General features: G+C 40.3%; 1 protein-coding gene across 1 annotated transcript in view; it reads left to right on the forward strand.

Moving 5' to 3' along the window:
- LOC124796077 (phospholipase B1, membrane-associated-like) overlaps positions 1-15,487 on the forward strand; it is a 102,366-nt gene extending 86,879 nt beyond the window's left edge. The window contains exons 6-7 of the mRNA XM_047260166.1: positions 7,057-7,213; positions 14,737-15,487. Of these exons, the coding sequence (XP_047116122.1) occupies positions 7,057-7,213; positions 14,737-14,873 (294 nt within the window). The 3' untranslated portion in view covers positions 14,874-15,487. The remainder of the gene's footprint in view (positions 1-7,056; positions 7,214-14,736) is intronic.
- The last annotated feature ends 3,243 nt before the right edge of the window (positions 15,488-18,730 follow it).

An 18,730-nucleotide genomic window follows, 5' to 3' on the forward strand; every position in this document is an offset into this window, starting at 1 on the left:
CCGGCCGGCTGCTGATGGCTAGAAATGACATGCAGAGACAATTCCCAAATTGTAGGATTTGCGAGAGAGAATTGACAGAGCATGTCCTTCGATAAGTGCCGGTATGCTAAGGAATACCACTCAATCCATGAACGGAAGATTGCAGCACTGCATTGATACCAATGGCCATCACTTCGAACACTTTCCGTAAATGGACGTTCATGCCACCTTTTTGACCTTCGTTGAACTTCAAACATCTTACTGTTACACATCATTGGACTCGTCTCGATAGCCGATCTCAGAAAATAGGTACCAAACTATAGCATCCCATTTACAAAGAAAAACAAAGTTGACCTTCATATCTCTGACGCGACCCCAGCTAGTAACAAAAAACCAACGTCATACTATGGCCCCCGTTGTCCCATGCAACATTTGTCCCACAAACTTTTCAGCTCCTATCATAATTTCGGAGTTATTCTTGGTGGCAATAGTTAGTGGCTCATCCTGTATTGTGCTACCCTCATGTAACTGAAGAAACGACGTCAGCGTGTTCTTCGCCACAAAAATGCAAACGAACTTCTCCTTTTCCATGGCAACGCAAGACCTCACACAAGCCTGTGCACCCGAGAGGAGATTATGCAGCTTCATTGAGCTGCGCTTCCTCATCCACCCCTACAGTCCAGATCTCGCACTTCCTACCTCTATCTGTTTGGTGCCATGAGGAAAGCACTTCGCGGGACTCAGTACGTGGATAATGGGGAGGATATTGATGCATCAAGACGTTGGATCCGACGTCAACCAGAGTAGTACTATGAGGGCGAAGAGGCCCTCCCAGTAAGGCAGTCGCATTGAACGGAGATTACAATGAACAAGGGGGGGTTCAGAGGCAAAATAAAAGGGAATCATATGATGTGTTGAAATCCCGAATAAAACTAACCTCCTTTCAAAAGAAAAATTTACGCAGTACTTAGAGTCCCTCCCACAATATCGGAAAGAAACATGTTACATTTCCTTTCCTGGCCGCACTTGCCTGCGCGTCCTATTTACCTATTGTTTATTAGAGGACCAGTGTCTGGGTAACTGACTGTTTGCGATGCTTGTTTACCAGTCTACCGATTGGAACTGTGAATCTTCTGAGAGCATTTGGGTTAGTACAGGGCATGGAATAGAGGTACAGAAGCAATAATAATAATAATAATAATAATAATAATAATAATAATAGCTCTGTTTCGCTGGTCAAAATGAGGCTAGTGTCCCTCAATTAAAGTGACAGTATATGTGTAGCAGTGCGGAGAATTAATCCAGGTACGCCAGGGCCAGCCAAACGCTGCACAATGGCAGACGTGCGGAAGTGCTGCACATGTGCGCACGTCTGCGACAGCGAGCGACAGCGACATCTGTTATTAGACATGTGTCCTAAATGAACGGCGGCGGCTCCACTTGCCTGTTTATGTGGTACAAGCAAGAGCGCAACATATTCAGTCTCGTTTACCCCTGGTGACCGTAACCTTAACAGAGAAGTACTGAGAAATGGCAGGTACTGTGAAAAAGCAAAGGACAGGAGATCTATGTTCTCAGTCTTTTAAAAATGACTGGGAACTGCAATTCTTTTTTTTAGCCATTGGCGAAAACTCACAGTGTTCCTGTGCCGCCGAATAATATGTGGCCAGCGTAAGTTTTCAATTGTAAGACACTACAGTACATATCACAAAGACGAGTGTAGTGTACTCAACAGTGAAGAACGGCAAGCAAAATTAAATGTCCTTAAGAAAATGGATGAGACATATCAACTCGATTTTACTGTACCTCAAAGTAACTGATACTTCTTGAACTCTTAGTTTCTTGTGTTACATTTATGTCTATTTTACTGTACGCTGTACAATGTACTGTTTTCAATTTTCCAGAATGACAACCACACTAAATCTTCACTGCGAGCAAGTTTTAAAATCGCATTAAGAATTGCACAATCTGGGAAACCCTTTTCCGAAGAGGAGTTTGTGAAAGGGTGTCTGATTGATGCTGCAGAACTTATGTGGCCTACGAATGTTAGCAGGTTTCAAGAAATCAGTCTATCCAAACAAACAGTGATAAGACGTATCAGTGCTATGGCCGGCGATATACACAGGCAGCTATTAAATAAGGCTAAATACTTTGTTGCTTTCTCTATTGCGCTCAATGAAGCAACAGATCTTACAGATACAGCCCAGGTTGTGATATACATACGCGATGTCGATAACGCACTTTGTGTAACAGAGGATGTTTTGGACTTAGCACCTTTGAATGGGACTACTGCATGTGCGGACTTACTCCAAGCTGTCGAGCAAGCGATTGATGGTGTCGATATGGACTGGAATCGGTTAGTCTCAGTGACCACAGATGGAGCACCATCAATGCAAGGCCATCAGAGAGGACTCATACTACGGATGCGCAAAAAGCTAGGGCGCACAGTCGAGACGTTGTATGGAATTCACTGCATTCTGCATCGAGAGTCGGTTTGTGCAAATCAGTAACGTTATCAAACGTCATGCAAATTGTTGTGCGTACTGTAAACTATCTGAAGACACATGGGCTTACGCATCGCCAGTTTCGGGGGTTCTTGGAGGAATTAGGAGCGGAGTACGGCGACATACCTTACTATAGCGAAGTACCCTGTCTCAGTCGAGGTAAAATGCTGAAAATATTTTTTGATTTACTTTTGGTCATAGTAACATTCTTACATGAGAAGGGAAAAAGTGAAACTATGTTGGAGGACCCTTGTTGGATATCAGACCTTGGATTTCCCGTGGACATTACGTCTCACATGAACAGCCTGAACGTCAGTTTGCAAGGTGAAAATAATTTAATTTCTGGCATGTTGGAAAAAGTAAATGCCTTTGAAAGGAAGCTTGCCCTTTGGGAGAGCCAACTATTGACAGAGAACACTGCACATTTCCCGACTCTTGGACTGGTCCATGAAGGTGCTAGATTTCAAGAATACATGTCAATAACTGTAAAAATTAAGGAACAATTTCGAGCACGATTTTCAGATGTTACGAGTTTGTCTCCTGTCATTCGCCTCTTTGCTCGGCCGTTCTCGTCGTCAGTTGAAGATGCTCCGAATGATCTACATACCCGACGGGGTCAGGGATTTTCTCTGCCTCGTGATGACTGGGTGTTGTGTGATGTCCTTAGGTTAGTTAGGTTTAAGTAGTTCTAGGGGACTGATGACCATAGATGTTAAGTCCCATAGGGCTCAGAGCCATTTGAACCATTTGATCTACATATGGAACTGATCGACCAACAGTGCAATACGAGACTGAAGGACAAGTTCTTTGCAGTGCGAAGTACAAAAGAATTCTACGAAAATTTTTCACAACATGATTTTCCACACCTGCACCGAGAAGCCGCGAGAGTTATGTCCACGTTCGCGTCGACATATGTTTGTGAAAGATTTTTCTCGGCGATGAAAATGAATAAATCAAGGTTTCGATCAATCATAAGTGATGAAAATCTTCGCAACTGTTTGCATTTGTCAATGATCCGTGTTATTGTGCCCGATATTAACTATATCATTTCTCATGACCAATGATAAACGTGTTTGGATTTATTCCTTTCATAATTAAAAATTATTGTTTACTAACTGTGCATTATTGCCTCATTCTGCTCCATGTTACATTATTATCAGGAAAATTGGTCATTAAACCGATTGTTCCAATGTATACTTACATTTAGGGTTTCTTTTTAATGTGTGAATGGCTACGCTCAGTTGAAGTCGACAAAACATAACATTCATCTAATTGTCGTTTATTATGCAGATTTCAGACGGAACTGATGAAAGATATAGCAATAATGGTACTGAAATAACAAATTATCATCGAGAGGTCTGCGGTTATCATTCTGTTCAGAGGTCAGTGAGACAGAAATTGTGTGGGTGTATTTGAGGGCACCGAGAATTAGTTATAGGAAACCTTGCATTAGTTTAATGTTATTTGAAATCATGAATAAGGTTCGTTGGAAGTTGCTAAGTGCTCTCTTTCTTAAATACTGGATCAAAAACATTACGCATATTTACGTGCCGTCAGTCAGGCTGCCTTAATAAAAGCCCACAGTTGTTAACTGTATTACTTATCTTACTGGGTTAAGCTGTTAACATAAGAGTAGACTTATCAATGAGTAGACTGTGACAGTATTTTAAATGTTTAATACGTGAAATATCCTCCCATGGTTGGCTTGCAAGCTGTGGAAAGAGCACTAGAATGCGCCTGTATAGAGTATCCCAGCAAGTCGATAAAGCGACATCCGTGCGTAGAAACATGCACTACATGAATGCTGACGGCTGCGGCGTGCACGCTGTGACCCGGAAGTTGCACATGTGCAGGAGCACCGCACGCGTGCAGAATTTCTGGCCGACCCTGAGGTACGCCAAGAAGCGGTTCTGAGAAGGTCTACGGGGCAGTAAGTCGCGTTAATTGTCTCGAGTGCCGCAAACTGCTAGATTCTGGCCCTGGCTGCGGCTGGGTATTCGCCCGACACTACAGAAGGGGTAAGGACGAGAACTAACGTTTCAAACAGGCCCGATCCAGAACCGAACAATACTGAATTCGAGCTTGAAGGCAAAAAGTAAAGTGGGCGTTACTGTAGTGATCAGCAAGTCCCGTAAGTTAATGGAACGAATTTGGTCCCAAATGAGACACAGAATGCTTACCGCCAACATTTGCACGGTTTTGCAGATATTTTCAGTGCAATACAGATAGAAAGATGAGAAATCCAACGAAACGCATCCTGTTACGAGTGAGCGGAGACCACTAACTTCTCATAGCAGAATTTTCAGGAAGTACCCCTGAACAACCTCCGAAATATTGTCGGTCGAGTTCGGCTTCACCTCCTATACGTTTACTTTATTACGTTCTCACCAGCTTGTGGTGGCTACAGCTGGGAGCCAGTTGTGTTAGTTTATGATGTATCCTGAGACGTATGCCCTCCTGCAATACAACCTGGTCTGCCGGGTTGCCTACTCGGCAGACATCAACGTTATTATCATTATTATTTATTTTAGCATTATACAAAATTATTCTAAAATAATATTGTATTGTATTTTTATATTGTACGTCTGTAAAGCAGGAAATTGGTATTCTGAAGATTGCTGGTCTTGAAGTCACTGTGAGGCTCTCACCAGCGAAGAAACGCAACCTCCATTGTAAGTTCTTCGATGTCGAATGAGTTTGGGAATTTTCTTTTTTTTCTGATGACATTTTCTCAGTTGCTTCTTGTCCAGAAATAACTTCCAATTTTTTTAATCTTGATAGGCCTCTACAAAACTGAAAAGTTTAGGTTTCCATCAAGCTTCAGTCATGATTCACACCCAGTACATTGGAAGTTTTGTTACTGCTTTTGTGTCAAACAGTTCTATATTTTTTTCGTACAACAAGAGTTTCTCTAATTGAGTAAATTACTGTCAACGTCTCGAGAAGATTCAGCTCACTCACAAGATAGTTAAGATATTTTAGATGTGTTACTTTGTTCTGGCCTGAACAATAATAAAAAAAAGAGACTTTAAGATGTTCGACTTTCTTGCGCAATAATCCTGTCGCAAAGTAATTTAAAAAGGAAATAACTTCACTGGTCACTTTTCTTCCAATAGGTTTAATGTAAATGTACTGAAGTTGCGTCTGAAAGCTGATGAATATTGTATAATAGACACCATTAGTACTTATAGTTGATAAGTATAATTTTTTTGGGAATCCATGTAGCTTGATTCTGTTTCATTACACTTTAGGCTTCTTAAACGAGCATTTCTCTTTCTGGAATGAAATGTTTCAGCTCTGACTTTGTGTACCTTCTTTCAGGACTTGTTGCTTCATGTCATCATCTAAATTTCAGATAATCTTGCACTCAACACTTTCATATCAGCGGTGTACTTATCCCAGGGTGAACATGGGTCTCTCCTTGGCTCCACAATAGCCGTACTGATTGCTGTCGAGTACTGTTCTATACTTTTCGTATGAAATATCGAAATTCTGTTATTTTTCCTGGAGCATTTCACAATTTCTTTTCACCAAAAGTTCCTCTGGGAGCTACAACTTCTTGGTCTTGTCATTGCTGTAATGACTTGATATACCCTCAAATGAATCAGGGTGATCATAAACTTCCTTTCCTGCTACTGCCTCAATTTTCCATGACCTAATTCCATGCTTACCACTTCCGTCACGAGAAGACTTGTCCAGCTTCATAAATTTCTAAATTGTCATTAATCGTCAACTTGTTATTCCATGTACTACGATGAAGGTTTTTCCGCGTCTAAGAATTTCATGTGCAATGTCATCATGTTTCACTCGCAGTCTGTACTTGTAATTACGCTTTCGAAGCAATGCTTCATTTTCATTATTCCTTGATTGCCTTCTGCGAACTGAAAGTATTGCAACAAAATCTGTCAGATGCAGTGATTGTTCATTTCAGTTTTTCATACTATTAAATTTTCTTATACTATTTGATCCTTCTTCTGCATTTACTTCTTCAAGACACTTTAAAATACTGTTGCAGTCTTCTCCTGGTACATGCGACTGAATCCTCACCTTTTTGATGATAGTGCTCATTCGTCCTCGTACTTGCCTTTTCTTAATACTGTTAGAATCTGCAGGTCTCTGCCTTTCATTCCCAGATGAAGAACTCATAGTTCGGTATAAATTATAAACTATTAAAACTGAAATGAATCGCTTACAACACGTGCATTACTAAACAGAATGTCTCGAAAAAAAGCAAAGTTTTCGCTAGTTTCAACAATGCACAAAAAGCTAAAATACTCTATTTCTTGCTTTAACATTACTTGTCAACCCACAAGGAATGTAAAATTGAATTCACAACATTGGAAAAAGCACATTTATTACCTGTAGCGAGGGACATAAGCATGTTCTTTTCCGGAATGCCTTATCTAAAATAATTTGTAGAACGTGCACTACTCATATTATCAGACTGGTTTGTTAACTATATTGAACAACAAGGGATCCTACATCTCATTGCATACATAACTCATTTTTGAAAAAAAGCGGATGAAGCACATTATTTTCCTGTACTCTTCTGATAGTTTCATCTTTGCTGCAGGCGGCGGACAGCAGATATGATGGGCTTAGTGACTTCGCCGTGGTGAGCCAGCCGTTCGCGAAGAACGCTACATTTCCTACGGTCAGCCTTGGCTACACGGATTTCTCTTACTTTTCGCCTGACTGTTTCCACTTCATACAAAAAGCGCATGCCAGAGGTGAGTGAAAAGTATCGGTTTCCCGTTAATTACTAAGATATCCAGATCGTATGTGACCTAGCTGTAAACTAGACTTCACCAGAACCGAAGCACGCATGACAGTGTGACTATCTTTTTTTTACACAGGACTACGTTTTATTCCTTGTCACAGCTGTTCAAGTGCTGCTAAAATATACAATATCTTACAGTCGAGCACATTCAACGATGTAAGGCGACAGCACAACATTGAAATTAACTAATTAACATTACAGAACTATCAACGCGTAGTTACCAATGGAAACGAAAGACATATATAGGGCGATTCCGTGATAATATCACATTCAGGGATAATGGAGAAGGGTAGATGTATCAGTTTTCGGTAAGGGACCCTGGTCCAAAAACGACCGGGTTGAAACATTCAAGCAAAAATAGTTCTGATACGTCTGACAGTGGAATACATGTAGCTGGCAGTACTGCTACTACGATTATACGGTAGGCAACTTTCAGAAGCGGTGCTACGGGGCAAAACAAGAAAAAAATGCCAAGCAAACATGGGCGTAAAATGCATACCTCAAGATCGATGAGTCCGCAGCTCGTGGTCTAGTGGCTAGCGTTGCTGCCCCTGGGTCACGGGGCCGCGGATTCGATTCCCGGACGGGTCAGGACTTTCTCTGCCCGGGGACTGAGTGATTGTGTTGTTCTCATTATCTCATAATCATTCCGGCAGTGGCTAGACTGGAAATGGCAGGATTGGCACTTGTAGTGGATCTAATGACCACGACGTTGAGCACCCCATAAACCACCACCATCATCATCATCATCATCATCATCAAGTGAAGAGAGATGATCACATGTTCCATCTTCAGTACTATGGAACACGACTGTTCTACTGCAGGCTCTTTGGTTTCAATATTTTTGTTTTGACTAGGAACGTACGTCCGGAAACGTATCGTTTCCGTACTACAGCCGTTTAAAAGCACGTTGCTGCTAGGCAGATATGCAACAGGGTAGTCATGGTGGGAGGGGATTCTTACGTCGGATCGGCTAATGTAATTCGACGTCCATCCTACCTCTCTGATCTGAGTCGAACCTCATTCACGTGTTTATGAGTATTAGAGCAACAAGATTGAGTACACATTTGCAGAATACAGTGACATGATTCTTCTGTATGGGGAAGCTCACAGTAATCAAGATCGTTACCCACAACGTCCAACTCCATCGCATACACTTTGTGCCACATTTACGCAACGGCTTTGAGAAAAGGATACCTCCAACGTCAGCAGGCGTAACTGTGGTGCTCGAAGGAGACTCCGTACGTCAGAACTGGAAGAGACCGTGCTTCATCACTTTTCCTTTTTGTTTCTTTGGGTATTAATGAGTGGAATTGTACAACAGGTGATGGTCTGGTTCACGCCTAATAAATAACTTGTAAAATTCGTCGCGTTACCAACATGTTTTCAAATGGATGTAGCACGGAAACGGTAGGTTTCTGGACATGGATTCCAATCCAAAATATTTTCTACTCATGTCCCTTTACACGTCCTAGAAATTTGTAGCGGGAATTTCCGAACACCATATGGGCTCTAAAATTCATACTTAAGAAGTATAGATACTTGTTCAGTGGAAGAGGTATATTTCACATTAACGAAGATGAAACTAGTGCTGAAAGCTCTTAAGGTATGAATTTTAGAGCCTATGTCTACTTGACATTTTTTTCTTGTGTTGATCGATACTACCGCTTCTGAAAGTTGCCTACACTACAGTACCGGCACACGTATTCTACTATCAGAGATATCGGAAGGATATTTGATTATAACTATCGACTCAGTCGTTTCCAGACCGTGGTAAGTCACCTAAAATTTATACATTTACCCTTCTGCATCATCCGGAAAGTTGGTTCAAATGGTTCAAATGGCTCTGAGCACTGTGGGACTTAACTTCTGAGGTCATCAGTCCCCTAGAACTTAGAACTACTTAAACGTAATTAACCTAAGGACATCACACACACCCATGCCCGAGGCAGGATTCGAACCTGCGACCGTAGCTGTCGCGCGGTTCCAGACAAGCGCCTAGGACCACTCGGCCTCTCTGGCCGGCGTGAAAGTTGGTAACATCATCATGGCATCGCCCTGTACATTTAGAAAAGAAGAATGAAGTAGCTTAATTTGTTAGTTTTTAGGATGGAAGGTAGAAGAACCAAGTCATTACAGCCAGAGCGGACACTCAGAATGGGGGAAGGAAATGTGTCGCGTCATCCCGGCATTCGCCTTAGATAATTTTGGAAAATTAGGGAAAACTTAAATCTGTGTGGCCTTGCGGGAATTTGAATTTCGTCCTCCTCCCCCCCCCCCCCCCCAAAAAAAAATGAGTGCACTTTCTGATCACTGCTGCAACTCGTTCGCTGTGTTTCTATGGAGATGTGGATGATCGAAGCTTTGAGACCGACCGTCAGAGACGATCGAGCTACAGATCGTTGCTTCGAAAGGCAAAGGACCGTTTTACGATAACGATTCAGTGAGCAGAAAGTTAAAAATTTCTACATTCACTCATCTGTTGAGGGTAATAATCTTTCTAGAAATAACCTGTAAGCTGCGCCTAAGATATTCTTTGTCATAATGTTTGTCTCAAGAGTGAAAGTCTAATTAAGATCGTATGAGAACTTATAGCCCCCAGGGCTCTGTTCTGGGCCAACTGCATGAGAGATGACTGAAAATTTTTTATCCTTGCAGATGGCGCCCCCCCCCCCCTCCCTCCCTTCTCCCGCCATCCCCTAACAAAACGGACAGACAGAAACATTATGTTGCCTAGAATTACTCTTAAATTGCGACGATAATGCATAATAACAATATTTCCTAAAATGTTGTTGGGCCTTTGATATCCATGACATAATCCTTTGTTGCCTGTAGTAGACTGTGTAATGCATCTTTCTATTTTAAAAGCTTGACACTTGCAGTATTTTATAGACAGTTATTTTGTTATCATATACCTTCATATAACATACAAATATTAAACGAAAGAGAATAAACTAACAAAATAATTCTAAAAAACAGAAATTGTCATTAACTTGCAGATATATTACAACAAATTGCCTTGTCATGTTGGTAACAGCGGTTCCCGCACGATCACCGAACTTTAGTAACAATGGAGCCGGCTACTACTCGGATGGGTGACCCTCCAGGGAAAACCGGGTGCCGTTGGTTTAAAAGACATGCAATTCACCTAAGCGGCGTCCAATTCAAAGACATGCACCTCGCCGTGGTGTCACACGACATTTATTTAATGTGCATTACCATTTTTTACGCATGGCAATGAGGCATGGACTGTAGGTGCGGAAACTATCCGAAAGGTACGGGTTACTCGGTCATTAACGGAGAGATGCATCTTGAGGCATACGGGGAAAGATGTAATTATGACTGCAATGAAAATTAAATGGTGCAGATCGAGACGTGGTACGTGACGAATGGACGGTAGATGGCTCAATAATGAATGACCTAACCTATTAGCACGTGTTCATCTTCGCTACTGTCAAACACGTCTTCTCTAATGAACAAGTGCTCATTGCTCTTAAGGTATGAATTTTAGAGCCAATGTTTTCAAACCAGGTTGGCAGGTACTCAGAGCACGCACAGGATAAGGTTACGATTGTGAATGGGACCGTAAACAGTTACTGTGAGTTGCACAATCAAGCACACAACTTTATTTTTCTAAGAACCACTTATTTACACACTGCTTTAAAAGATCACAATTAGACAATACGGCTGAAGGCCTAGTTAAAGAAAACTTGAGATTCTTTCTAGGCTGAAAGCCCAAAACCACACAAAAAACAAAAACGGCTGAAGACCTGGCTTAGAAATCAAAAAGCAATTAAAACTAGAAGGTAAATTAAAAAAAACATGCAACTGAAAAAAATTAGCGACTGAACGCCTACACTGGACATCTGAAGGAAAACTATAATTAAAACACAATAAACAATTTTTTAACCAAGAAATTTCTTTTTAAACTCACAACAGAACGCCCGAAAGCTTAATTAAAGAAATATGAACTTACTGCACCGCTGAAGGCCACAAAAAAATCTGAAATAATGACTGAAGGCCTGAACAACAAGTCAGAGAAACAATTTAAAATAAGCCCCTTCCTTCTTATAAAAAGTTTTCCTTTAAAGAATACACACGGCTGAAAGTCTTATTAAAAAGGGTTCACTTAAGTCCTCAACTGAAGGCCACACATAACACATTGAACAACTAACGGCTTAGGGCCTGGATTACAAACAATTTCAGATACAACAAATTTTAAGAAAAAAATATTTTTTAAATAAAATCAATATTCAAAATTTTAATTGAACATGGCTGAAACCTTTATGTAAAATTTAAAAAGAACTGAATTAATACATAGCTGAAGGTCTCGCACAATACTTCAAACTAAAATGAAAATCACAATCTAAAACAAACAGGACAAGTGGTGCTCAGAAGTGTTCCAAGGGTCGGCCTGAGAAGGTAGCTCAAACGTAAGGTGAGGTGAGACAGGCAGCCAAGAGTTGGAGTTAAATAATCGGATGGCATCCGAAACTAGGGACGGCCCAAAGACCGACCATTAATTTAACCAATTCACTTCCGTCCGACCACGGTACAACGATGGAAATTATCGGCTGAGAATGAGGATATGAACAGCGCTATGTCTTCAGAAATTGGCGTCTAAAAACAGCCAAGGGAACAATAACCAGGCTAAGGAAACTATGAACCAAACAACTTAAAAGGCTGTCGAACTACACGCCATGCCGCACAGCATCAACACGACGAGGAAAGGCACAATGCTGGAAAAGTACGCTAAGGACCAGGGCAGGTAACTTGGGCGTTAACGGCCACAGGGCAGAAAATACCGCTGGTGCACTTCACTGGCAAGTAACAGTCAATTTAATAATTAATCACAATATAGGAACACGGCTGCAAGATTTCGCCGACCCCAACACATCATACGTTGCTGCTATCCCGAATGGCCCAAGGAGCAACAACCCGCAAATGAACGAAGAGATGTCACATTAGTTGAGGTTTCATAACAGGTTAACTGATCACTCAACATCAGCATCCAGATTCGGTGGGATACGAACTTTGTCGCTCTCGCAGCTAGCGCCTCAGGATCCGACAGCGCGTGCACGCCGCCAGCGGTCCCAGCCTGGCCTCTCGCCGCAGAGACTTCCTCGCTGCTCCGTCCCAATCGACTGACCACCACACACACCACCACCACCCGTAAATACTAGCGGTCGCACCAAAGATAGTACGACAGTACTAGTATCGATAAGCGCTGCTGCTGCCACTCATGGAGGCAAGCTAGCAACTTTGTAATGCCAGTAAGTAAGGAAGAAACAAGATTCGATGTGACAAAATGCCAAAGAACAAACGGCATTAACGCGAGCCGCACACGGCTCATGTTTACTAGACATTTTTCTTATTTTGGTCCACTCTACCACCTCTGAAAGTTTCCTAACCTGTAATCTTAGCAATAACAGAACCAGTACATGTACCATTCTGACAGAGGTATCAGAACGGTTTTTGCTTATAACTTACGATTAGTTCGTTTATGATACAGGGACCCTCCCCTCAAATTGATACATTTATCCTTCTCCATCAACACAGAATTACCCTGCATATACATACATTTACAGGCACCTTCGTCTGAAGCTTTGACGCTTTGTAGGGTCGTTGGGTGTCGTTTCCAGACGTGGGTTCCTGTGAAAAACGTGATCTATTCAGTCCTCTCTACAACGTCAGAAGTGCATAACATGAATTGTGAAACACCCTGCTTGTCTATATATAGGGCACGGCAAATAAAAGTCGCTCGGACGACCGGATAAAATTGGACGTGAATTTGTGGCAGCATTAACAGAGAGGAAAAGGCCTGTATATACATCCCGTGTATACATCATATATATATATATATATATATATATATATATATATATATATATATATATATATACCCTTTATATACAAGCTTCAGTTTTGTTTTCACTGACAGTTCTTTCAGAGCAACGAACAGAGTTCTATTACTGAGACCTGATCTGCTACTACGGCTATTTGTAGGTGAGTATTGACCTCATTGATTAGTTTCTGTGGAACATAGCTTACTAACTTTTATTTCAGTATTAATGTCTGTTGGCTTGTGGGCCATATCCATATACTGCCCTGCAAATCTGCTGTGACAGCTGTCACTTTTTAGTGCCCTTAAGTACTCCATGTATCCAGTTCTGAAATTCCTATGTTGTATGTATTTAAATGATCTACTGGCAAACAACTTGACGACGAAGGAAATCAAATAACAGTAAATAACTCCAGGCCATCTTATTAGAGTCAGCATTAAGAAAAGGGATCATAAACAATAAAATTTTGAATTTTATCGTTTAAGAATACATTCCTAGAAGCTCCCAGTAATATATAACTATTAAAGTGTAAATTACCTGGTAATTGACAGAAAAAAATAAAAATGTCAGTAATTTGGGGGCTATAAGTGATCTATTCATTATTTACTTTTGAAGTATTTTGTTTTCATTTATTGAATTCTCGATCTATGTTTGGCAGAACTAACAATAATAAACTAGCATAATGATAAGAACATAATAATAAGCGTTCAAGAAAACCAAGTGATGTGTTCAGTATTTGCTTTTGAAGAATTTTGATTTCATTTATTGAATTCTCGGTCTGTGTTTGGGAAAGCATGAGAACGATAATAAAGGCAACACAGTAATAAGAACATTATAATAAACGAACGAGAAAACTTTCAATACTGTATATTTTTGTTATGTTTCATTTCCGTCATTTATTTTCTCTGCCTCATTTTTTACTACATTCTTTACTGTTAGCGAAGAACTTTTTTAATGAATCACATTTTGGTGTTGCTGTGGCTTAATTTAAACTTATATAATACGACTTTGCTATGTGATTCAACTCTGTAATCGTTATTGTTTTATTATCTTCGGTACAGTCTTCTTTTAGTTGTTCATTATATTCTGATAATGCTTGTAACCAGTAATGATCTGGCAGCAGTCTATAGGCAGAAGTTAATACCTTAAGACAATAATTTTCGAACTAGCTTATGGATTTGTTTCAGATGATATACTTTTCTATTTCCACCCCAATGTATTGTGTATGTAATTAGCAAATACTTCTAGAATTAATCAAATTACATTTTCATTTATTACCGTCGCAATATCATATCTCATTATTATTTATACGTAGCAGAGGGGAAGTGCGAAACGGTGTATCGCACAAGGGACAGACTTGCCTCTTTCATTAGTTTGGTTGCGTCTAGTTTTTCTCTAGCTGTAGCACATTTTCCCAATTTACATTACAGCTATGAGCAGTTGTTGCTATGGTAACAGCAGCTTTCATTATTCTCGATATCTCGCTGTTTACCACTTCCAGACATTTGTAACCGTGTGAGAGCGATCATCCTACGGTGAGAAATAAAACATAGTTCAGTGATGCTTTTCAGCGACTGCAAATGTATCCATTTTATGAAGTACCTACTAAATTGTGATTTTCTGCCCACAGCTGCGAACGCCCTTTGGAACAACATGCTGGAGCCGGTGGGCTACAAATCTGTTGATTGGGAGGAGCCCTTCACGAGATTCCTGTGCCCATCCGAAGAGCGGCCGTACATTTACACCGGCGGCAACAGCGATCTGTGACCACACGTCGCTTAGTCGGTGCTTGCTAATTCAAGTAATCAAAAACGGAATGAAAGAATGGTGCCACACTTCTTTAGCCTAATACGCCAATTTGTTTCATATGTGGTTCAAACAGTTATCGCCTTAGGGCATAAGAAATTAATATGACACAAACTCTCATCATGTGTTAGAGGAGCAATGTGGCATTTCTCGGCCCGTTGAGAACCCTAGTTGCAATATGATTTCATTTCACTTGGATGTGCTCATATGTAGCAGCGTCAATGGAGCACGTATTTAAGACTGATACCAGTTATACAGTGATGAAGAGTTTATTTCATTCTGTACAAATCCGTATATTAGAACATAATAACGATTATAATACAGCAATATGCGTGTCAATGCTATTCATGCTGTGTTTTATTTATTTATCGTAGTCCACTTTCTTGATGACAATAATGGACTGTTATATATAAAATTACGTTCATGAGAACTTCATAATATATTTTTTCAACTTTTTTACTTCATAAATGTTGCACTGATTTTCCTATTGCACCTTATACACTCACGATCGGGTGTTCCTTTACTGCGTCAGAGAAAGAGCCATAGGTTTTAGTTATTTCAGTCTATTTTGACTAATTTTACAATTAACCTTATACCTGCCACTTCTACAAGTATGGAAAGCCCCTATTACTACCATTTTGATTTTTCAACAGCAACTGCTACCATTGAATATTATGTTACTAATCCTAACACTAACATTATGACGGTCAATAACCCTTGGACAACAGTTAAACGATGTACTATCTTGTGTGTTCCTTCCGAACATCATGGCGGCCGAGCATAGTGCATCGCTTATGTTTCACAGATTCATCTGGTAACTATTCATGCTCGCTCCCTATAGTCATCTACAGGCCTTGCTTGTTTCTGCTGTGATGTTTGTTGGCTGTGGTTAGACCTCGCGTTTTATGAGACAGCTTCATCTACAAGATTTAGGGTATCAAACTCCTCTTTTACTGTAATTATGTCGTAACCAGTTTTACCTCTTACAGCCTAGCAGTCCTTGCTATATTTACAAATAGGGAACGTTAATTCCCATAGGAATGATCTAGTGTGCTGATTTCGCCACAGTTGTAGCTGATGGTTGCTCTCTTACAAGTTCCCTTCAGATTTATAGAAATGGCCCATAACCAGAAAGGTAATGGACCAGTCCCCTACTCATCTAAAATGTGTTGTCTGAAGCGATTCAGGAAAACTGAAACTTTCTCCTTCCTGTGTCTGATAAATTATATCTCTGCTTCCATGCTGCAAAAATTAAATTTCTTATTACTAACGGATTTGTTGCTGGTTACACAAAAATTTCGTGTATTTTTTAATATTTTCCTTCTTCAGCCATATGTGGCAGGCGTTTTATTTTATTTTTTGTTTGTTTGTAGGACTATTGTCCACTGTCCCTTTGATATGGTTCTAATGTCAGCAATGGCTGAACTGAAGGCTCCACAACATTATGCAGAATTCTTCGCTGTACTTTCCTCATTGGAGCAGCTTGTCTGACCAGTCACAACCTTTGCAGTCAAACACTGGGAGCATAGCTCACAATTTCAGTTAATACAGACTCGGGATACAATTTCATTACATTCTGGGACAAACGAAACCTCGTTTGTCCCACATTAATAATTTTATTCATTATGCAACTCCCTTTCTAGACTACATATTCTAACGGGACACTGAATCTCCAGTGCTTGTCTAGCTACACACCTAAACAACAACTGAAGGTATCCATTTGAATTATTGCCTATTTATTTTAATAAATGGATCTCTACTAGGCCTTACTGTAAGTAACATATAAATCGATTTTAGATTTTTGTTGTGCTAACTTCAGCCATGCCACGAGAATCACTCATACATGATACGAAGGAACTGACTTGTTCCAGTTCTACACAGATTTACTCCTGCTATCACCTGTTTCCTTTCTCTGTCCTCACACACCTTTGTTCTTTCTCATTTGCTCTCCATCTATTTCTTCTCAATACACAATATCCAAGGTTCTCATTTCCTTATCCCTTTGCTTTACAAAAGACACCACCTCCCTTTTTCTTCATGTAAAGCTGTACATAACCCATAACAATATTCACATCACAACAACACATAAAAAAACCCTACGATCCTGTTATCGCTTTGCTGAGGAATAATTAAAACTTATTTTCAGTTAACTAGTTACTCAATTTTGTAGGTAGTGTGATTTCTTGCCTAACTGCTTTTCACATGTAATTCATTCTGCTGTCCCCTACTAATAGCCACACAATAGGACTAATGTCGGCTAGTGTTAGCGCTGGCTCCGATATACAACAGATTTTTAATTATTCCTTTATATCATCTACTACTAAATCTACGTGGATTCTCTGCAAATCACATTTTAGTGCCTGGCAGAGGGTTCCTCGAACCAGTTTCACAATTCTCTATTATTCCAATCTCGCACAGCGCGAGGAAAGAACGAACACCTATATATTTCCGTATGAGCTCTGATTTCGCCTATTTTATCATGGTGACCGTTTCTACCTATGTAGGTCGGCGTCAACAAAATATTTTCGCATACGGAGGAGAAAGTTGGTGACTGGAATTTCATGAGAAGATTCCTCCGCAAAGAAAAATGCCTTTGTTTTAATGGTGTCCACCCCAAGTCCTGTATCATTTCAATGACACTCTCTCCCCTGTTTCGCGATAAAACAAAACGTGCTGCCCTTCTTTGAACTTTTTCGATGTACTCTGCCAATGCTATCTGGTAAGGATTCCACACCGAGCAGCAATATTCTAAAAGAGGGCAGACAAGCGTAGTGTAGGCACCCAGTAGTTCTGTTACATTTTCTAAGTGTCCTGCCAAGGAAACGCAGTCTTTGGTTAGCTTGCCCCATAACATTATCTATGTATTCCTTTCAATTTAAGTTGTGCGTAATTGTAATTGCTAGGTATTTAGTTTAACTTACAACCTTTCGATTTGACCGATTTATCGTGTAAAGGAAGTTTAATGGATTCCTTTAAGTACTCATGTAGATGATCCCACACTTTTCGTTATTTAGGGTCAGTTACCAATTTTCGAACCATACAGATATCTTTTCTAAATAGTTTTCCGATTTGTTTTGATCTCGTGATGACTTAACTAGTCGATAAACGACAGCGTCATCTGCAAACAATCTAAGACGGCTGCTCAGACTGTATCCCAAATCGTTTATATAGATAAGGAACAGCAAAGGGCCTATAAAACTACCTTGGGGATTATCACTTCTGTTTTACTCGATGACTTTCCCTCATTACTACTAACTGTGACCTCTCTGACAGAAAATCATGAATCCATAAGCATGCAATTCACTACAAGCCGCTTACGACATACAGTGTCAAAAGCCTTCCGGAAGTCCAGAAATGCAGAATCAAGTTGAAATCCCTTGTCAATAGCACTTAACACTTCATGCGAGTAAAGAGCTAATTGTGTTTCACAAGAACGATGTTTTCTAAATCCATGTTTATTGTGTGTCAGTAGACCGTTTCCTTCGAGGTAATTAATTCATAATGTTTGAACACAATATATGTTCCAAAATCCTGCTGCATATCGACATTAATGATAAGGGCCTGTAATTTTGTCGATTACTCCTACTACCTTTCTCGAATATTGGTGTGAGATGTGCAACTTCCCAGTCTTTGGGTACGGATCTTTCGTCGAGCGAACGGTTCTATGTGACTGGTAAGTATGGAGCTATTGGTGTAAAGTCTTGACCAGAAGACTTGCTTTTATTAAGTGATTTAAGTTGCTTCACTGCTCCTATGGTATCTACTTGTAAGTTACTGATGTTGGCAGCTGTTCTTGATTCGAATTCTGGAATATTTAC

The sequence above is a fragment of the Schistocerca piceifrons genome, chromosome 1 (assembly GCF_021461385.2).
Source record: "Schistocerca piceifrons isolate TAMUIC-IGC-003096 chromosome 1, iqSchPice1.1, whole genome shotgun sequence".
Classification (NCBI taxonomy): domain Eukaryota; kingdom Metazoa; phylum Arthropoda; class Insecta; order Orthoptera; family Acrididae; genus Schistocerca; species Schistocerca piceifrons.